Here is a 22,846-nt window from a genome sequence, read left to right as displayed (position 1 = left end):
AAATAAAAAATGCTGTCTGTTTCCCTTGAATGAATATTGTTTTCCCATATTGTGAGGGAGGAAGACAACAATAGCAACAACATCTCCACTTAAATACAGTAGTACTCTGCAAACTGATTGTTATCATTGAGGCAAATAACTATTTAAAAAAAAAACTAGGTTACATTTGACAAATTAGTGTTGCCACTGAGTCTTACAAGACACGCAGTATTTACCTCTAGGACCTTATCATATTAGTTGATATTGATAGAGTGTCCAACACATCTGCAATAACTCAAATTACCACTGACCAGTTGACACATTATGAATGCAATCCACTGTGGCCCCACATTCATACTAGCCACTTTGTGATTAACTGTGATTATTCCACCAATCAGAAATGCCAAATCCCTTACAAATAAACATACAACTAGACGTCTTTCTTTCTTATTCTTGTTATCTGTAATACTGTGCTCTCGTTGGATGAAGTGATCTTGCGGCGGAGGGTGGGGGTCCTCCGGGCAGAGAGGAGGCAGAGAGGATAGAGAGGCACAGAAGGAGGGGGGTGGGTTATTTCTGAGCTCAGGGCCGGGGATTAGGCACACAGCAGTCCCAGCGTTATGACAGCATCCAGCATATAGCCGACTCCCCCCCCCACACACACCACATCACCACCATCATCCGGCTCGGGAGGACGTCGCGGATATTTTTGAGAATCACACGTCGTTTCCCTTCAAATCCACGGCATCGCTGCTGTGTTTTGGGGATAACGTGCTCAGACTTCCGGTCCGTCTGTCTCCTCCTCACACAAAGCAGGTGAGTTTTCGCGGTATTTCCCGGTGTTATTGTCTGATGAAGGGGCACCCGGCTGTTCGTGGAGGGTGGGGGGCGCTTGCACCTTGCATTAATTCCTGGCATTTGGAAGGATTTTCTTTCTTTTTTTTTATCACATCGAAATGAATTATTTAACTGACGGTCGTCTTCACAACGCCTGCAGGCTACACCCATGCCCCTGTTTGAGGGAGTCTGTGGAGACAATTAAATCCGATTAAGATTATAAAAGGTAACAAAAGACTGACCTTTTTTTCTTCTTCTTTGTTTAGCCCCCTGTGTTGACCAGCATGGCCGTGCCGGGGAGCACAGTTAGTGTTTGTTCAGCGCAGTGATGAATATTGATGATTATAAGGGGATTTTCGTATTTGCGCATTTACGAGCGATAGACTCGGTCGATGACATGTGGTGTTGCTCATTCTGCATTCGGGTTATCGGGAACATCGGGAATATCCATCCCTGGGACGCCACACAGAATCGCGGTTGAAATTGTGGGCCATTTTTTTTGTACCACGCCAAACGGCGCTCATTCCACGTATTCATAAACACGGGTCTCACGCAGCGATCGCGGGGAATCCACGGTGCTGCGCAGTGAAAGCCCCGCGAGGGGGACGCACGGACTAAATCCTGACGGATCACTGGGGGGGAGGAGACGGGCTGCTGCTGCTGCCATGAGTCCGGGGAGGAGAACACGCACATTATGAATGGGCGTCGGCGACGTGCAGCCACCGCGGGACAGTCGCCTCTCATTCTTCCTTCCTTCCTTCTTCCTTCGTGTCCTTTGGCCAGTGGCGGCCTCTCTTCTTGCGCTCTTCCGTGGACGTTGCAGGCGTGACACGAGCGAGCGATACAACTAGACCGGAACAATGCGTTTTCGCTGTTCTGGGGCCTTCGTTTAACGCATGACATGATTTGATATGACCGCTGGTCGCGGTTCCATTGAAGCACGTGCTTTACCACAGCCTTGGCTCTGCATAGAAGCATTCTTATGTCGATCATTCATTCATCATCAGCACACAGATGGGAGCCTAATGAATGAATGCCATTTTGTCCCAGCTGTGGACTCTCTCTGGGTTCCACTCTCGTGGCCTCTGAGAGGGTTGGTGACTCGGGGATGTATGCTACACCATGCGATGGGAGTTGCCACTGCGAGGTCAGTTCTGGCCGAGCAGAGACCTGCCGGGCAGAGCTTGCACATCAGGAGGAGCTTTTGATGCCCGGCTGCATTAGCCTCGATCTGCCCCACTGACTGCGCCTCTGTCCCACTTCCGTGGAAGCCAGTCAGCCATCCATTCTCTCCCCCCTCTCTTCCTCTTCGGTCTCGGCTCCGTGTCTCCGGGGCACGGTGTAGCCGGGCTGGTGTTCGCCTCCCCGGCCCGACCCACGGGCCAACTGATCATTAGATCAATGGTTGAAGCTGTTCAGAAATGTGATTCATATTGTTATAGCCACTGGCCACTGAAAGCTATTGATTAATCAACATCAGTGTTTCTGAGTCAAGGAATTAAATGATGTCATGGGTCAAGGGTTACATTGGTGTATGATAATGGTAGTAGATGGATATATTGGTGGACGGGTGGAATGGCAGATGTAAAATGCAGATGAATATGCTTTAAATGTGTATGTTTCCCTACAAACTGTACCAGTATCACTGCTACGGAGGAGAAATGAGATCTGACCTCATTGATGCGACAGCTCCATGGTGATGGCACACTTGACTGGCAGTGGTGCCATAATGCAGGGCAACTCCAATTATGAACATATAGTGAAGCATTAACAGAATGAAAAAACTAAAACAATTATAAAGCCTACGAGGGAATTGTCAGCTACCAAGTTTATCCCCATTTATTCTCCTTCGTGGTATGAAATATTAACGTTTTAATGCAGCTACATGTAAGTATTATTACAAAGCCTAGAGCCTATTGTAGCGGCCCTCATCTTACTTTTATTTAGAGATAAGGGCTCTATTGTGCTGTTTTTGAAGGAGCACTGAGTTGAAGGGAAGAAGAAAGGCCGACGGTTTTCCACACTTGCAACGTTCTCTAACATCCAGAGATCTTCCTCCGTCTTTCTGCCTCGCTGTCCGTCTCCCGACGGAACCATCAGAACCGCCCACGGAGATCCGCAGCACACTATTAATCTGCAAAAGAGCCATTATTTAATAGCGCACGGGGGGAACTGAAGCCTCGCCAGGTCGCAGATGAAAGAGGAAATGAGCGGCACACACAGAGGCCTGTCTTCATGATGCTAATGAGTTGAGCTGACAGGCTAGACGAAGCAAAGGGAGACCTGAGCACAAACAATAAACCAGCAAACCACAACAAACAAGCTACCAAGCCGTTGTCTGAAAGTTGACTGTAGTGATAATTTTTTCCTGTTGTTCTCTTCAGTGCAAGACAACTTTATTTTTTAAGTGTAGGATGCATGGTAACCATAGACAGCACATGAAGCAGGCTTGTTTACAACCGGCCCACATGGCGCTTTGTACAAACACAAACAAAACGTATACTTCATAGCCTTCGTTATGATTTTTTGACTTCATGGTGGCACAAATGGAAAAGTCAGCTATTATATATTTAGTTATGAGACTTGGTCCACCGAGGAGCGCGCATGTCATGAGTGTAATCCACAGTGACATAACACATCTTCTCTGCGGTGAATATGAGTCGTTCCCATCAGGATGAATCCACCTATTCTCAGAGATTCTTCATGCCCTGCTGGATGTCTCTGTTGAACACATCACTGTGAATGTGGTGTGTGACTTGACTTTTGAAGTAGCTGTTTTTCACTTTGCTGTCTGATGCCTGAGAGAGTTTTTTGACAGTTGTCACTGACAAAAAGTCATTTTTGATAAGATGAAAACTGCTACTTAATAATATTTTGAGTTTCATAAATAAGGGGTTCCATTAACTGTAAAATGGGGTTTTATGAAAGGACATCTTACAATTCAAAAACTGCTGTGCCCCTCAGGACCCTCCGACATTCAGGACACGTCTAATGAAGGAATCAAAGCCGAAAACATTGAATTGGCTGGATGTTATTGGCTTCTTATCTAAAATTTCTACTTATTTATTATTTAATTTGGCTTGGAAATACAAAGCTGTACTGTAATAAAAATATTTGCAGCATATAATCTCTGTTGATTGTAAGCGTATTCAAATCAGCTTTTGAAAACGTCCTCGATAATTTTTGTCTCTCAAACCGTAGATGGGAATCGTAGATGGGAATCCTAATCTAGATATGTTCCTCCCAAAGCCTGTTCAATAGAGATTTATTGAACTTCATTGTCATCTTTTACTTGTTGTTCCTCACATTTGCAACTAAGCAATCCAGCTGCCGCACTTAAATTTCACAGCTCAAGTCATGCAGATATTCATGGAAATATTTCTCCGCCGTTGCACGGAGGGTTCGCTCAGCTCTCTGTTCAACTTATTTTGCCAGCAACTCTGAGCCAAAATGAATTGTTGGGTAGCTGAGCGAAGCCCTGCTGCTGCTGCCCAGCACCTCACGTGGTGCAGCTGTGTCCGGTGTGTCATAGTCGCCTGGCGGGGTGTTTCTCTGTGGGTGTGTGTGTGGGTGGGTGTGCAGGGGTGACAGATTGAGAGCAAGTTACCAATAACAGCCAACTGGCCCTTCCTAAATAAAAGCTGCTGTTCAGCGAGGCTTCTTTCGGAATCTGTTTACCGGTTGTGTAACACTCCTCTCACGTAATTTATTAAAGCAAAGATCTGATTGATAATCATTTTGTTTTTTATTGATGAATTCATTCATCTATATATATGCATATGGGCATTACTTCTCCTACTTTGTGTCCTGATGCAACTCCCCAAGGCCCTGTGCAGATGGGTCTGAGCGACCATATGAACTCCATGTGTGCTCATACCAGACCATGGGATTGAATAACTGACTGACTGAGACAGAGAGACATTGTGAGTGAAAAGGAGCTAAGAATGACGAGCATTGTCTCAGAGAAATGAGACACACACAGAGATAGAGACTGCAGTTCATGCATGTATTCTCCATGCACAGTGAAGATGGGTGTCGTGGATGGACGGCAAAGGGGGAGAGAAGGGAGGAAAAGATGGAAAGGTCCCGCAGAGGATCTGTGTTAGTGGGTAGCCTTAAGGACAGGATCCACGATTGCTATTGATTCACAACCAGATAGGAGCAAACTCATCGGCAGCTCGCACACACCGCAATAAGGTTCTTTATTTAAGACGCCATAAGGGGGGGCAGCATTTAAAATGCCACAATGTCTCTTTTATTTGACCTGTTGCTTGGCGATGTTTGCGTTCGGTTGGTGCAGAAATGCTGCAATGATCAGATTTCTTTCCACTGCACACTGTAAACACTTTTTGTTCTTCCTTCTCTTCTCCTAAAGCTTCACCCTCCTGTTTCTTTGCCTCTGTCCTCTTCACCCTCTTTAAAATGCTCCCCCTCTCCCCCCTGCAATATCCTGTCCTTTCTCTCTTTTCTCAGCCTAGACCAATTCCCTTTTTTGTATCCTGTCCCCTTTTCTCAGCCCCTCAGATAGCCCCCCCCCCCCCCCCCCCCCACACACACACACCCTGCAAACCCCATAGGTCTTTTCCGGTGTGTCTCTCTTCTTCTACGCTTCTTGTTGCCTGTGTTGGCAAAGAGGCAGAAGGAGGCGGGCGGAGGCTAGCTGCATTAGCCACATGCATTATTCATGTGCCCTGCAGTCTGTGTGGGTCTAGGTCTTCTGCTGGCTGTTCCCTGGGACACACGGGCCTCGTGAAAGAGCTCTGTGTGTGAGACATCGGGCCTGATGGGAGAGCTGCACGGACGAGACTATCAATTCCATGATTCCTGGCCCCTCTTGTGGGATGAAAGCCCCAGGGGGGGAGGGGGTGGGGGAAGAGTTCACGTCGCAGATCAGCTTTTAAGTACAACATGATTTGGTTTCCTTGGTGGAGATCAAGAATGTTTATTCAGTGTCTCTCCGAAATCGACGGCCAGGCTTTTCACAACAAAGCTTCTCTCTGGTTTGTTTTTCTCCCCAAACCAGAGGCCGGGTCTAGTTTCCTGCATATCTTCCCTGATTTCCAGATGAAAGACTTGTCCTATTTTATCCAAGGCCAAGATCTGTCTCTGCCTGCAGCTTTTTTCTATTTCCACCACATCGGGATTCACAAGATGTCCTCTTTGCTTTTAGAGTGCACCAGTAAGAACGGTTAACTGAACTGGGCGGCATGAAATTTTAATTTTGACAACCAGACGGAGATGGAGTGCCCACATCGCCATGTGTTCTTGAGGCTCTGGAGGAGTAGAGAGAGAGAGAGAGAGAGAGAGAGAGTGAGTAAGAGGGGGGGGGGGGGGGAGAGAGGGAGCCTTGGGGACCAGAGGAGGAGCTTCTTGGAAAAACCACAACCACAGAGCTGGTTTGGACTCACATCAGCTTTGCTTGACATACTTGCGTGTTCATTCTAAAAAAACATCAACAACTGGAACTGGAACTGTTACTTGGAAAACAAAGATCAAGGCAGATCCAGCTGATCCGACTTCACCTCCCTTGGTAACTTCTCGCTGTGATTCTAAGCTCAGCGCGTGGTTCTGCGTCCTGTTTATGGGTTTCGACAGGTCTCCCTGAGAGTGTTGCTGTGGTCTGCACAGGTGGCGGCACCAGATCGGGATTGGCCCTGATGATCACAAGGACCCCCCCTCCACCTCTTCTCAGCCAATCCTGGAGGGGCAGCAGAGCTGATGTCTCAGAGGGCGAGAGGGTATTTGTGTTCTGGAGTCCTGAGGAGACAAGCCACATCACGGTGAGTCACACTCTGTCTTCACTTCAAATGTGCTTCTTGCTTAAAAGACGTGGACAACGTTGTGGTTATTTTTAAAGTGCAGGTTTTCTTGAGGACAGAGAATGTTTCATATTTTTCTCTGCCTTTCCCATTGGCTTACCACATAATGTAATTAACGTGAAGTATGTTTTTAGAATCTTTCATTTCTATGTTGAGCAAAGGTGAGGATTGTAATACGTTGGATCCAGTGCTGAGGATGTGCATGTATGTAAGAAATGGCTGGCTGCAGCTGCCCAGAGAGACTGTCATCCGAGATGACTGCCTGACTCGACAAGGACAGTGAGGGTGAGAGGGAAGAAAATAAATCTGAAGAGAGAGATAGCGAGAGAGAGAGAGAGAGAGAAGAATGACAGCAAAAACTGTCACTTGACTCAGCACCAACTGCAGCACTACAGAAGACACCTCCATTCACCGGCACGTTGTAAGGAAGTCTAAGTCAAATGATGCTTTTCTCACCGATCGAGCGCCGCTGCAGTAATCACTGTGTGCAGCTGTCACCTACCTAGCCTAGCTCATCCTGTCTCATCCACGTCAATCTCCCTCAATCCGGATCAGCGGGAGGTGCTAAAGTGACACCCTGACTAGTGGGGGCCCGTGCAGAATGGGGCGGGGGGCGTTAATCCTCTCAAAGTGAGGCCTACCCTGCATGCTTTAATAACACAGAGGCAGGCTAGTGAGCACAGACCAGCAGAAATCTGAATGCTGATTCATTTTGTATTCTTTATTAATTTATGACCGAAACTCCTTTGAGTCCTCTGAGGTCGTACTCAACAAAAGATAATACACCATGTATTACAATCCATAAAGTACAATATGGTAATTGCGATGTACTGCCTTTATTATCCTCTACACATAAGCTTGTCGTAAAATGCCTCCTCTAAGTGTGGCAGATGCCTCTTTAAGATCTTCACAAAAGTCTTTGCATGCAAAAGCTACCTGCATTATTGCAGAGAGCTAATCAAACTAAGCCTTCTGTCTGTTGAGGCTGAGGTACGAATCTTTAGGTTTTTAGGGCCACATCCATCACTGTTAACTGTATTGATCACGTCTGGGCCGCTATGAGGTGCCAACGTTTCCCTTCGCTTTTCTCTGCCTTGTGGGCCGAAACATTCCAACACAGATATGAACAGAAGATTAATGATGTCGAAAGACAGCAGTAAAACAATGTCTTTTTGGCAACACAAAAGAAACATGAATATAAATAAAACAGCCCTCCGAATAAACCCAGTCAAGGAATTACCAGAGGCTTTAGAGTTCAATTCCAGCGCATTGATCGGCTGAAACGCAGCACAGTTGAGGTCTGGTAGCCATCCAGCGCTGACCAGCTTTTCCTCCCTGGGTTTTGACCCTCGATTGTTCATCACAACAACCCCCCGTTTAAAGGGAAGGCCCAGAGGAAAGTAAATGGCAGCAGATTTTTAGTCAACTTGCATATGTATTTACGCTGAAATCCTGTTATTCGGCAGTTGTTTAGAATCAGATCGTTTAAGCAAATGCGTCTGTGGCGTTTTGTTGCTCGTGCGGACTACACTCTCACGCGCCTCTCTTTTTCTCATTCAGCCCGTGCTGCTCTGTTCACCTCTCTGATCAGTCATTGTAGTCGATGCGGGCTGCACGCTTTGAATATATAAACAGGGCAGATGGAATGCAAATTTAGCCAACGCCTAACATGCATAGTCCAGCAAGACAGAGCTGAACGTAGATTAGACTCATCTTATCTTCTGTCTCCAAATCCTCCTTCTCATTCTCTCTAAGTCTCCTTTTCCTCTTTGTGATATTGTTCGATGGAATTATGCCTGTAGCTCTAATGCTCTTTTCTCTTTTGGTCTCTTTAGATAAATGGAGGAGAAGGAGCGATGTAGGAGCAGGTCTCCGGCCCGGAGAACCAGCCGGGTGCAGCAGGTGGTGGGAACCATAATACGACGTACCCGAGAGTCGCTTAGCAGGTACAGAGTGAACGAGGTGCAGAGGTATAGGACCAAGCATCCCATACAAAGTTCGGGAAATGTTTGTAAGAGTACTTGTCATGTGAGATTGCTCCATCCCTTTTGGCATCGCATCGGTTTTGATAGAAAAACAACTGGGCATGCAGTAGAAATGCATCACACAGCCAGTTGTAGCAGAAAATGCCGACGCCACACAAACCAGCCACAGCTAAAGCCACTTATATATTAAACAGCCAAACAATCGAGTTTGGAGAGTGGAGAGAACAGCTGCTGCCAGATTCTGTAGTAGAGAGGAAATGTTGGAGGTGTAGTATATATTATTTAGGAATCCATCCCAGGAAAATGCAAAAAATGAAAATTGGATTTCTGTCATTAACGTCACACCATATCCCCTCGCCACCTACAAGCTCATATCACATGGTTAAGTACGTGTTTTAAACCTCATTGTCCCTCTCTTAAGGACAAACACACGCCCCAGCCCATGTATACATTCTGTGTATTCCCAAGGGGCATTTGAGCTAGTGGATGATGTATAGCAGTTTATGTAAATGTATACTCCCGAGTACTTGGCCAAATATTATGAAGTCCCTTAAGGAAGAATTACAAACAGCTTTGATGCCCTTTACATTTTACCAGTTGTGTTGTGAGCATCACAGAGCCCCTAGCATGGCTGTAAACTCTTCTTTCTTGTTGCTTCATAATCATTATTGTCTTAGAACTGAAAAGATAAGTAGATTAATTGATAAGTAAACAAACAACTGAATCGTGAACTATTTTTAGTAATTGATTAATCAGTTGTGTCACTTTTTATGTTTCGTCCAATTGGACCAAACCTTACTCACGTCGCACATACATACATACATACATACATACATACATACATACATACATACATACATACATACATACATACATACATACATACATACATACATACATAGCCTCAGTATTACAGCTGGTAAAGCCAATTTGATTAACTGAAAAAATAAACTTAAAATCCTACTAATTGATGACAAGAAATGTGTTATTTGCCACAGAGTCCCTATAAAAAAGATTGATCAAATCAACTGCCATTACATAATAAAGAAGAAATTGGTTTGTCAAAGAGCAGAAAATAGTTTAGTATAGTAGTATAGTCTTTCTACCGAAAGTTATCGTGTTACCCTGTTTGACCTCCTCAGAGAGCGGTTGCTAGGCGATGGGAGGTCACAGCGCTCCAACAGTCTGTCCAATCAGAACTTTCAGGCCAAGCTGACGCTGCAGATCACCAGGGACCCGGTCCTGGACAGCAGCACTGGACATGGCTTCATCCTCACCCCAACTGCACCCCTGCTGGTCAGGGACATTGCCGCAGGTACATGGGCTGCGAGCCGGTTTGTGTTTGAGTGTGGTATGTTTGTCTCGTGCATAAGTACAATTGGTTTTACTGCTTTCTCTCCTAATGGCCAGCCGCTATGTGCCAGTGTGAACAAACAAAGCCAGATACACACACACTAACACACACACACGCATTGATTGACTCCACTGTGGAATTCCAATTGCAGGGCAAAGTGCCAGAAAAGCCACAAAAACAACAGAGCAAACTGCTCAAACAAAATCATTTCCATTTCGGCACCTTTGATAAGCAAGAGACGGAGCGGGAGTGATTGATTCATTACTTTTATGCCGATCCTGTAAGATAAGCTGATAAATTGTCCTACCCGGCAAACCTGCTCCGTAATAGCTGCCTGCTGCCAAGTGATAACAGAAAACCGGATTTAATGGACACAGAAGACCAATGGGGGGGGGATGGTGGACACCTTTGGGTGTGGGAAGAGTCAGCGAGGAAGAGGAGACTAAAAAGCGGTGAATGAGGAAGAAGTAGAGGGGAAAAGGAGGAAGGGAGAGAACTTGAAAAACCGCACAGATCATGATATTGGCAGAGCTGACACGAGAGCTCGACAGGGTGGGGGTGGGGAGGTGGGGTGGGGATTGCTTGTCTGGCAAGCGAGAGGGAACATGTGCAAGTGTTCCCTGTGTGTGTGTGTGTGTGTGTGTGCATGTGTTTAAGCCCGCAAAGCAGTGTGGGATGTCGTCGGTAGGTCAAAAATCAGTGACAGACGGGGCTTTGCTGGTCAGTCAGGGTTGGTGAAAACACCCGTTCACATCTGTATGCATACACTTGTTTGAGTGTGTGTGTGTGTGTGTTTGTGTGCGTGTGTTGGAGTAAGCTAAAAGTACTGTGCCTCAGCCATACTTTCTCGCCTGAAGAGAAATGAGTATAAATAACTAGAGAAAGCTGAGCGGAGCCAAACTGGAAGAGACCAAGAATAACCCTAACCCCTCACATCCGCGACAGATCTGATAAACAAGGTTGAGTCAGTCATGTCGAATTACCACATGTGACATTTTGTCTAAGTGTGTGTGTATCTCCTTTTCTTCAAATTGAAAGTGCAAGCCCATGTGTGCAGCAGGGTTTTTGTTTTATGCAAGCACTCAATCTTTTCATTGTGTGTGTGTGTGTAGGGAGTCCTGCAGATGGGATACTATACCCAGGGGACCTGGTGTTGCAAATAAATGATACCGTGCTGGAGGACTTGAGCATTGACCAGGTGGATAACCTCTTAAGGTGAGAATAACGATCTATCTATCAATCCATCTTTCTATCAGTGTGTCCGGTCCATCCAGTGACTGAGTCCACTACTGTCATAGTGGATTGCTGGACTGCATTACTGAGAGTGTGTGGATTATTGATGCATGATGTTGTGTATCCAAGAGAAAGGTTTAACATGTTATGGGCAAAGGTCAAAGGGGAATGTGCTTGCTTAACAGCTGGACTGAAAGATAATGATCTCTCTTATGTGTGTGTGTGTGTGTGTGTGTGTGTGTATTGTTTCTCCTTCAGGGACTTGCAGGATTGTATCACTGTGACTATCTTGCGGCACATGACAGTGAGTACAAAGAAGACATCAACTCACCAACTCGCATTCACAAAGAATCTTTACACTGCCATAAATGACATAAGCTGCGGTTGTTTCTCTAAACCTGTGTCTCCCGACAGGACTAACTTGCTTTTAGATCGGGACATACGGCCATAAATATATGGCATATATATTTATTTAAAATGAATTGTGTCATTGCACTTGTTTGCGCTTGGCCAATGCGCCTCAGTCCTCGCATAATGTCTCTGTGTTGCAGAATCCCAAGTCATCCATCATGTCAGCGGAGAAGAGAGCTCGTTTGAGGAGTAATCCAGTTAAAGTGCGCTTTGCAGAGGAGGTGGTGGTCAACGGGCACACTCAGGTCATTCTCCCCTTTCCTATTTTATCTTCCCCTAGTTTTAAAATCATTCCTGTTTAACCACAATTATGAATCTCTTTCTTCTCTCCATCAGGGAAACTCTCTTCTCTTCCTGCCCAATGTCCTGAAAGTGTATTTGGAAAACGGACAGACAAAGGCCTTCAAGTTTGACAACAGCACCACCGTAAAGGTATGCATTACACAGGTTTTACTTATTGAATGTACGAAGAGAGGCAATGTTGCCAACATATTGTTATAGGAATGTTATGCAGTGCGGGTAAACTGAAGATGAAACTGTGACCCTTTGAATGTGTTAATGGACGACGCATCTCGATATATACTAAGCTGCATAAGAGGAATGTACCTATCATAACTGTGACAGAAAGAAACAATTAGACATAAAATAAAGATGAAAAGAATATGTATAGAGAGTTAATTTGTGTCACGTACTGCCTACGTTAGTGTCCTCAAAATAAAAGCGCTTTCAGTTTGTCATTAACATTATGAGAACAAACTGTGGATCTAGTTGTGAAAGGCTTTTTGGAAACGAGTGGCGTATTTTCTAAACAAGCACAAGTTATGCTGTGATTGCCCCAAAGGTGTTAAAAATATGAGTAGGCTGTTCCTAATTGTTCCTAAAACTCATCAAGCACTTGTTTGAAAGGCAGAGCTACATTTTGTGAGTATTTCTTATCATACATTTGTGTGTGCCTTGAAGAGCCGGTTTTGTAATTTAGTTTGTATTCCCATTCACAGAGAAACTGAGAAGGGGGATCATATTCCTCCATGTGCCATTAGCAGACGGGATATAGCATGTTTGTCTGAGGGGCTCTGAACAGTTGTTTTTTCACCATTCCAGGACATTGTGCTGACTCTGAAGAATAAACTGTCCATCCGGGCCATTGAGTACTTTGCCCTGGTGCTAGAGCAACAATACAGCATCACCAAACTGCTGCTGCTGCACGAAGACGAGTTCATACAGAAGGTGAAGGAAACAATGGATGCTCAAATCCACACATGAACACTCACACAGTTGTGGATGGCTTTTCATATCAGGTTTGATTGGCCACATTTTCATTTGTCTCCACCAGGTTGTGCAAAAAAAAGACTCCCATGACTACAGATGTTTGTTCAGGGTGTGTTTCGTTCCGAGAGACCCAATGGACCTGCTGCAGGATGACCCCTCTACCTTCGAGTACCTCTTTTTACAGGTCAGAGAAGCCAGTGGTCTCCCCTACAGTACAACATTCTATCTGTCTCCTTCCATGTTAGAGACTTTGTTGTTGTTCATCTTCATTTCGAAGACCGATTTCTCCTTCCTTAGTTAAGGAAACCAAGTAAAATTACATATTTGTTAAAAGAAGTTAGAAGAAGAATCCAACTTTAGGAAATGTTTGTATCAATAAAAATATAACACAGTCTGTTACTGTGGCCTTGGATATTTCTTTTGTCACAAAAAACTCCTGCATAGAGCCAGGCGGCCTCATAGCCGTAGTTATTTTTTGCATATTTGTTTTGCACAATAAAGCATTGGGAGTGCCACTTCTGTCATGTTGATTTATTGCACTAAATGAGTCTTTGCCTCTGTGAATTTGTGTCTGCTGTATGAGACAAACTTTGGGTGCTCCAGTGTTTACTTACTTTACTTCTCAAGATGCTCACAAACTGTTAAATATTGCAATGTCTGACTGCTGGTATATTAAGCAAGTCAATATAAAAAATATAATGCTTTTCCGCTTTACCCCGGTATTGTTACTGTAACGTGCATGACAACTGGTATTGTCCGTGTTTCCAGAGTGTTGGGGACGTTCTGCTGGAGCGCTTTGCAGTTGAGATGAAGTGCAACACTGCGCTCCGACTGGCCGCGCTGCACATGCATGAGAGGGTAGACAGTAGTGGACAGACCAGGGCCTCTATCAAGAGCATTACGTGAGTCATACGTCTGCGTGCATGTATTTCTAGAGTAACGCCACAGGGACGCTACCGTCCTGGCCACAACTACAGATTTTAACTGCAGTCATTGTAATTCTGGGATGAGAGTGTACTGTGAATGTCTCATCTATTATTGGGATAAATGCTTTGAACTAAGAGTTTGCATATTTGTCCTATTTCAAGCGTGTGGATCTTGTATTTTCTTTCCTTAAAATATTCCTCTTTCCGTCTTTCTCCATCTCTCACTTTCACAGTTGAAAGCTAAAAATGTATAAAAAAACACCACCTCACTGACTCATAGATTCATGTGATCATTTACGTCATTGCAGTCATAAATAGTCTGTGTTGCGCACACACGCTTTTTCACCTCGATTTAAACTGATGATGGAGTTATGGTTACAGTTTGGTTAAAATATGGATGCTCAGGAACATCTAGTGGCAGCCGGGAGGTAAAAAAAAAAGACTACTGTACAAAATGACACAAATCACATTGTGCTGATTTTTGGTTTTAATCAAGTGTTTGCTATACAAACCATTAGCTGTGTTGTACCAGAGTATAGTTTGGTTTCACTTTTTATTTTCAGGAGTTCTTCATTATGGGTGTGATTTTCCTTTTCCCTTCGTGTGTTGTGATGACAGGAGGGAGTTTGGCATGGACAGCTTCATCTCTCCCACACTGCTGAGCAACATGAGGGAGAAAGACCTGAGGAAAGCCATCAGCTACCACCTCAAAAAGATCCAGTCCCTGCTAGAGCCACGCCAGAAGGTAGATACAAACTCATGCATGAGTGCACTAACACATTGGGAAGGGATAGATGGGGACAGTTTAGTAGTGGCTTCGGGCTACCTTGTAGTTGACATCTACGATATTCTTCTTGAGGTTTAAATTGTGTTGGAAGCAGGTTGGGGGGGAAAATATATTTTGGATTAGAGGATGATTAAAAATAAAAAGTAGGTCTTAGGCCAAGTTAATGTGTTTTGAAAAGAAACTTTACATGGGGGAAATCGTTATGGTCATTTAGTCAGCTATAAAATCCCCCTTTCTTTCTTTCATTCTGTCTCCCTGCTGCCAGCCTCACTGATATACCTCTGTCTTCATTGTCTATTGTTCTGTTTTAGGTCATTTCTTCAAGTCAGGCTCGAGTGGCCTACCTCACTCAACTGGGAGAACTTATCTCATATGGGGGACGTTCCTATACAGCTACGATGATGGTAAGGGTTAAGATATCCTTATATCCCCTGGTGGATCTGTTTCGTGAAGAAATTAGCTATGTAATATCTTCAGAAATATGTTTTTATACAGTCACCATTCAAATGGTTTGACAAATCTGTCTGAGCATGCCCTTTATTTTACCTTCCACATAAAATCCCTCTTTCCCCAGTGTTCTACCTCATTTACTGTGCTAATTTTGTCTCATTATGTAACTGTGGTCCCTCTTCACACTCAGCTTCAGGATAGGGAGGTGTTGGTCAGCCTGCTGGTAGGAGCTAAATATGGGATGAGTCAGATCATCAACCACAAGCTCAATATGATCTCAACACTGGTTGAGTTCAGCAGCATCAGCCGAGTGGAGCTGCTCTCTGAGTCGGAAAAAGTCAGCGTACTGCGCATCTCACTGCACGACATGAAGGTAAGGAAGACGTTGACACACTAAACGTTGTTGTTCATAAACACATACGCCCGACACACTGACTGAGAAGAATGGCCATTCATTCACCACACCCAATTCACACCAAAGCTCATGCCCGAGTAAATATAGGTCAAGCTTTCCTCCTCCAATATACAAATAGTATTCAGCCTGAGGAGATGTGTAGCCATATGAAGCTAGTTCACCAGACTCAAAGGTAATGCTCTCTCTCTTTGTCCTTCTCCTTTGCGTGGCCTTAATTACTTTACCTTATCTTCTGACCTCCCCCACCCTGCCCTGCCCCCACAGCCATTTGCCTTACTGATGGACTCTCTGGCAGCCAAAGACTTAGGGTGTCTGCTGGGAGGCTACTGCAAACTCCTTGTGGATCCGAGTGTCAATGTCTTCCGTCTGGGGCGCCCAAAAGTGAGGGTGCACCGGATTCCTGCTGAAGAAGGTGTGTGTGGAAGGTTCGCCGCAATAGAGGGCGTGTGCTATGAATCCCTATCAAGTGAGCAAAACTGTTTCACTTAAAATAATCACTGTCTGGCATTGGCCATTTGATAGATCTTTTTTACATCACATATGGATGAATCTAACCAGCCAGTACGGGTACTGTTAGACAAGCCAGGCAATCAATGCTACCATGTTCTTCATCGCACCCGGCTCTACTTAATTTATTAACCTCTTGTTCCTGTATTTTTCTGGTGTTATTAGGTTATGTGTCACGTTGCTGTAGTGACTCGGATGACTCAACAGATGAGGATGACCCTATGGATCATCAGAATTACAAACGTCCAGACCCAGCAAGCCAGGACTGGGAAGAAAGGAGGAGAGAGGAGGAAGAGAAAAGGAGAGAGGAGGAGAGGAAAGAGAAAGAAGAGCACAAAGGCAAACAGGAAGTGAAGATAGTAGTGACAACAGAAGGTTCAGAAAATGAGGGTGAAGAGGAAGAAGGAGCAACAGGAAGTGGTCTACTTAAATGTAGTGTTATGGATGAAGAGATGAACCAGGAGAGCAGCTGGTACCACACGGACCCACGGGTCACCAACAGCTTCTCCAGTTTGTCCAGTGGCTCCCTGAGTGCTGCCCTGGAAGAGAGCAGTGCGGCAGCCAAAGCCACATCTCGTTTGGATGCGCTCCGTGGACCGTGCACAAGCGAAGATCTACCGGGCTTGGATGTTCACCACCCCTACCTCCTAGAGCCCAAACGCCATCAGGGGCCTGTGCGGCCCACCAACCTCAATTACCGTGGCAATGACAACTCTTGCCTTTGCTTCGCTGACCTTTCCAAGGCTGATTTCCTCCCCAGCCCTCCCGAGGCTACCAGTGACGATGAAGATGATGAGGAAGAAGAGCCTGAAATGGGTGGACTTAGACGTATTTCTAAGATACCCAGTTCAAGAGATTTGAGAATGATTGACACCATACCCTTTCAAAGATCCCCCATTAAAAGAAAGAAAAAGGTCCCTCCCAAAGTCCCAGTGAGGACTAGTTCAATTCCTATGGACAAAGCAGGACAAGTTGAGCAGCGCCTCTCCATGGATGAAGATGGTCTATTTCTGACACCTTCACCCAATCCCAAACCATCTCTTTTGGTCAAAGAAACTGCCTCAGAATCGGAAGATGAGTTTTTTGATGCACAGGACAGATTTACTCCTCCAGTTCCTGATCTATCAGGTTTGTTTACAACACATTTGGTATGACTTTGCAGATGAATAGGGTCCTTACCACAATTTTGTAAAGTTCCTTGACTTTGGTGCTAGGTCTGTGTAAATCCACTGATGCTTTTTTCTTTTACCTGTTGATTTGTTTCTTTATCACAGACGCTGAGCTGGCTGACCGGCGGAATGCTAATCGCTTAAGTGGAGGCTGGAATGGTCCTTCAGCCGTCCCGGGGAAAGAGCCACCCTCCCCCCTTGCCAATAAAGCCAAATCTTCAAAAATCAGAAGAGAAGTGGAGACGCTTAAAGACCAAACAAATCAACTTATCAACCAACAAGCCAGTTTATCAGAGCCATCTCAGAAACCTAAAGTCAAGGTCAAACCCCTTTTGGCCCCTAAGCCCCAACTGCCTCCCAAACCTAAGATCATTCCTCCCAAATCCCCCCAGCATGGAAGATCATATGTCCACTGCAATGGGGATGCCACTGGACGTCTTTCCTCTGAACTTCTGGAAATGGAGCCAGAAACCATGGAGTTCAAGTCCGTCACATCTGGGGCAGGTGGACTGCCTGTCTCATCACCTCTGATCAGGGCAGTGCGGTGCAGCAAGCAACCGACACCCACCACAAGCCCACTAGCTGAGGAAAAGACAAAGGAGCACGAAAACAGCGCAACAAAAACTAAAGATCTGAGGCATGAGAACGGAGTAGGTGTTGTTTCCAATGACAAGGCATGGCCTTGTGAAAGGGAAACTCCTAGAGTTGAGGGAAAAACCAATGGGACTGCTCTACCCGGAAGAAAGCCACCAAACCCACTCCCTATCCCTCGCACTAATTCAGGTACAAAGTTAGCCATCCCCCCTCCAGTATCACCCAAACCCACTTCTCCCACCACATTCCACCCCCTGTCATTACCCGCCAGCTCTCCTGTCACCCCAACTGATCCAAGCAAAGGGATCTTCAAGGACAGCGTCAGCAAGCCAAATGGAGTCCACCCTTGGAGCAGCCGAAACGGCTCAGTCCAGTCCGGATCCAGGAGGGTCTCCCTCAGTCATGAAAATCTGTCGCCCAAAAATGCAGACGCTGCTCTCACCCTTACCACCTCCCTCACTTCCACCAACTCCAAAGGTGTAGGAGGCCTTGAAAGCAGAGAGCCTGGGAGATCTGGATCAGGATCAGACCTGAGGACCAGCTCCTCCAGCCTGGGAGGTAGACTGCCGGCTTCTGCCCTGAGAGGGAAGATCCAGGCTTTGCCATGGTACATGACCCGCTCCCAGGAGATTTTGGGAACCCTGGACTATCCCTCCACTAGCTCCATCAATGGCGACACATCTGGATTTGGCTCTGGCTTGTCTGTAGCCAGCGGTCTCTCAGACTTCAACAAAACGCCTGTTAAGGAAAAAGAGACTGTGACCTCCGGAGGGAGAGAGAACATTTTAGAGGATGGAGCAGAGGTTGTCATAGCCACCATCAAAGAAGCCCAGGAAGTGACCTCACACATGAAAAGGAACAATGGGACAAATGGCTCCCACTCTAATCTGACTTTTAAAGAGAATTGTGCACACAGTGTTTCATCGGAGCAGCCGCAGTCGCGGCCTCATTCAGCAGTGGGGTTGGGAGGCGTGTCCAGCATGCAGATCGAAGGTGACTCTCCGAGCTCAGACTCTACTCCGCCACAACAGCATCGGGAGGCTTGTGGCTGCCGCACCGTTTATGCCAACTGTTTCAGTGGAGACACCGAGGATGGCATAAGCTTTGACGAAGAGCTCACCATTTATGAGTTCTCCCGCCGCACGCGCCCTAAACCTGCACCTGCCTCGTCCCCTACAACGCCGTCTCCAAAGCCCAATATTCTGTCACTGCTGCGGGACAACCCCCGTCCCCTCTCTACTTTCTCCACTGCATCCTCTGAACTCAGTCCTGTAGTTTCACGTCCAGTTTCCCCCACAAACTCCTTTGGTGGTCCTCTTCGTACACTTAGCAACAAGAATTACGGTGCGCTTAAGGGAGGCTTTGCCTCCCTACGTCAAGATATAGACCAACTTTTGTTGGTATTACAAAGGGGGTCTCTTGAGCAAACTCAACCAGAATCATGTCAAGACTCGAAGCAGGATATCACAGGTATAAAAGCGGGGCCTGACCTAAATCACAATGGAACTGAGGGCAATTCTACCCCAGCATCGGAGCCAATTTGTACTGGAACAAGCGCGGTCACCATGACAGAGGGCGAAAGAAGTCTTCTCCAGGCAGAGGCTCGACGATTGGCGACCGGGTGTCAGCGGGCCACGCGTGTAGGCTGGGCTCCCGACGAAGCGCTGCGCTCTTTGTCCAACAGCTTCAGCGCCCTGGTTCAGTTGTCTGCTGCCTGCCTGCGAACAAACCCATGCCCTGGTTGTGAAATCTGCCATAATGCGAGCGTGGTCCACGTGGACGAGGAGGATGACGACAGCCAGGAGGCCATGGACAAGCTGAAGGAGATAGTGGGTCTGTACCGAGAGTTTGTCGGGGCTGTTGAGACAGCTGGAACTAGTGCCGGGGTTGTGGTGAAAAGTGTGGGCCTCACTGGGTCTGGACAGGGTCAGGGGGAGAGTGAAGGGGTCAGGCTTCTGGCCAAACGCTGCACTGTGCTCATCTCGTCCGTTTTCGCACTCACACAGCTCTTTCGGACACGCACACCAGACACCGCCGACACGCCCGGCCACGTACCCCTCCACTTTTGACATGTGAACTTTACCCCACTAATGACCCGCTGACTCTGGAGGTGAGACAAGAGGAAACAGTACGGAGCGATGTGGTGTGTAACCCCTGTGTTCTTGTAGTGCCATGCACACCACTGCACACAAACTTTAACCCGCATTACATATACCCAGAGGGGGAAAAAACACACTATACAAAACCCTAAATGAAGGGAGGAACTTCATTGCTTGGCCTCGATGTGGACGCATATGGACTATGCATTTGTACATATGAATTTTATAATTCTCTTATAATTCTCTTATTTTATGATACAATATGTGTATGTTTGTCAGAATGGATTACCCGTGTATGTATTTATGTATTTATTTTTACAATATTTGCACCACGGTCTTTGATGTCTCTGATGGGGAAAAAAAACTATGGATGTCACTGGAATTTTTGTTTTTCCTTCTCTTTGAGACAGTATTATGTTATCTATTGCTGCTTTAAAAAATTCTCAACTCCATAAGGTGTAATCTGTAAATTGTCATTTTTCCAGTTTAGTATCACAGTACATTTTACTGACAAAATACAGAAACTATACTCGATCACACTTACAAAATACAGTTATTAACTGATTTGTTTTCTATGTGCACCTTTTTAAGGATTTAGTTTTTCAATTTACAATCACATAAATGGGGAACAAACTAATGCCATTACAAAGCAGGGAGAGCACTTTTGACTGTTACAGATTGCACCTTTTTATGAGACACATACCCTCGTGTGAAAAGTTTTTTCTACCCTTTCCTGACTGACTCTAAGTGAATGCCTCTTGGAAATACTCCTGTTACCCACAAACGAATGCAGTAACATAGCGTTAATCTAGTTTTCATCCAAAGTACATTACATATATATTTACTGGGAAAAGGGTGGATGATGCCCAGGAAGCAAAACAGGGGACCTTATTCATGTAGTTGAGGAAAGGTTTTTTCAACCAGGCACAAGGCTGAATGTTAAACTCTGTCCACATGTAGCAAAGATCCAAAGTATGAAACACTGAGCCACATCTCTTCCCCTCTATGTTTTTTTCTCTTTGGACATCACATTATTAAAATCATTCATTCTGACAGATGGACTGCTGTGTGCTGGTTTGGAACTGTAGATATACATTTATTTCATTGTGTCCTCTTCATTAGTTTATGACTATGCAAATATAAATTCATTTGCCGCACACTGCATCCTTGTTTTTTTTACTAACATTAACAACAATAGCTGCATTATGTTTGTCTGGATATAATGGGGGTTTTCTTTGTCTGGAATGCTTTAGTCTTGTTTCTGGAAAACTTACTGCGTTACGGATTGCAGCATTGTGCAAAGTTGCATGGCATTAGCCTTTGTCAATATAAAGATCCCTGTCTTTACTGATGTCTGTGAATTGTCAGTAAAAGAGTCGCATTGCTGGATCAGTTTGCTGAGCTAAACAGTTCCTCCATGTCACATGAGGCCAACTCATTTGATGAGCCATACACTTTGGACGATTTTATTTAGTCACCTGTGGAAGGCAGAGGGCCATTACTTGCTTTTGCAAAAATGATAAGGGGATTTGCCCAAAATCAAGGCTGCTCAAGTGCTCAAAGAGAGCCTGTGTTTGGAGGTATAGTCTATTGATCTCACAACTAGATGATGGAGAACTTTGTCAAGGTGGCTGTGCTAAAAAAAATGAAACAACTGGTCTCTAGTTTAAGTTGTCAGAGCTTCAGATTTCTATGGAGGTCCGGCAGCAGGGTCCATCATAGCACTAACAATCAAGGCATACTGTATGTCCTAGGAGAATCTAGTTGTTCATCAAGTAGGCTCAAATGATGTGTCAGATTTGTGTTTCATTTCTGTGTGGTAAAACAGTATCAACCGCATTTCATTTTCATAGAGGACGTTGTGTTTCTACGTCAGCAGTCACTTTTCCATACACACGTACAACAAAGTCGATGTACCAAGAAATGTGTTGTTTGGTAATAAATTACACATTGACCATAACGATATTGAATCTTGGTGTCTGGGTTTTATCTACAGTCCAGTTATTGACAGGTGCCTGCCTTAGTGATTGATCCCAGTGGACGTCCTTCACAGTCCTACCTGCATTAATCCACCTTTGTGCCAGCGACAGGCTCACCAGCGTCTGGATTGGCCGACCTCTTCTCAAGAAGTACATCCTGAAAATGGCGTTGTAAGTATATCAGCGACCAAATTAAAATAAAAAAAAAACAGCTTGTAGATCTACACAAATGAGCTCAGGTCACCACTGGGTCATCAGGTTCAGTTTGCTCGCTCTGCGTAGCTCTACCTCTCACTAGTGCGTATCCAATCAAAAGACATGTATCCCTGGCCCTGGTGTCGCCGACTCCGAATATGGTTGGTTAATGCTTCTGTTTTGTTTTCACTTTAAACTACCCGATGCTGCACTGGTGATATTGAAGGCCTACGGGCAGCTTTTTGGGACCGTGGCAACATATGATGGCTGAAATATGATTGGATGAAAGCACTAACACAAAGGCCAGCACCCCAAATCGCAAAAGTAGGCTAGGACCAACGCAACAAAGAGGAAAGTGATGAAAAGAGAATAGACTAAGTGGACTTAATACATATTTGTGGAAACAATATATAAAAATTAAATTTCGGATGAGGTTTAGGCCTTGCTGGCCCTGACAGGCCTGCACTTAGTTTACAAAACAGGTCAGAAGACATTACATTTACAGTTTACAGTTCAAACAGCTTTATCGCTACACCACCACTACAAATACGGGTAATGAGTACCGTGGGATTCATTTCCTAGAATTGAGTTGTTATACGTCCATGAACGCAGTGTTTAACTATGCATGTGGCAATGGGGCCTGCTTTCCCTTTTAGGTATTGAGAATGCATCCAAATTATTCAGATTTCCAGCCGAGCACATATCTCTTCCATTATTAAATGATGCTAAATGAATGATGAATTTAAGATGTATTGTCTAAGATGAGTCAGATGGACGTGCGTTAAGTTGAAGTAACAGCAAGAGTTGAGGCTTTGTGACTGCAGTAGTACAACCCTCC

The 22,846-nt window shown here is 45.3% G+C and overlaps 1 protein-coding gene across 5 annotated transcripts; it reads left to right on the top strand.

Moving 5' to 3' along the window:
• Positions 1 to 21,804, top strand: frmpd1b (FERM and PDZ domain containing 1b). 5 transcript variants are annotated; one of them, XM_037461430.2, is made up of 17 exons: positions 1 to 795; positions 6,445 to 6,596; positions 8,471 to 8,581; positions 9,763 to 9,935; positions 11,087 to 11,189; positions 11,466 to 11,511; positions 11,759 to 11,863; positions 11,955 to 12,050; positions 12,720 to 12,845; positions 12,952 to 13,071; positions 13,656 to 13,789; positions 14,432 to 14,558; positions 14,912 to 15,004; positions 15,241 to 15,423; positions 15,730 to 15,931; positions 16,138 to 17,100; positions 17,247 to 21,804. In XM_037461430.2, exons 3-17 carry the CDS (start codon positions 8,475 to 8,477, stop codon positions 19,802 to 19,804), a joined length of 5,136 nt encoding a protein of 1,711 aa, XP_037317327.2. In that variant the 5' UTR covers positions 1 to 795; positions 6,445 to 6,596; positions 8,471 to 8,474; the 3' UTR covers positions 19,805 to 21,804. The 5 variants fall into 5 exon arrangements, with proteins under 5 accessions (XP_037317327.2, XP_037317329.2, XP_037317330.2 ...); XM_037461432.2 differs by having other exon boundaries at positions 6,412 to 6,596; XM_037461433.2 differs by having other exon boundaries at positions 1 to 1,042.
• Positions 21,805 to 22,846: the final 1,042 nt, after the last annotated feature.

Source organism: Pungitius pungitius, chromosome 2, assembly GCF_949316345.1.
Source record: "Pungitius pungitius chromosome 2, fPunPun2.1, whole genome shotgun sequence".
Lineage (NCBI taxonomy): Eukaryota > Metazoa > Chordata > Actinopteri > Perciformes > Gasterosteidae > Pungitius > Pungitius pungitius.
The sequence above is the reverse complement of the archived record's forward strand: the minus strand, read 5'-3'. Positions and strand labels throughout refer to the sequence as shown.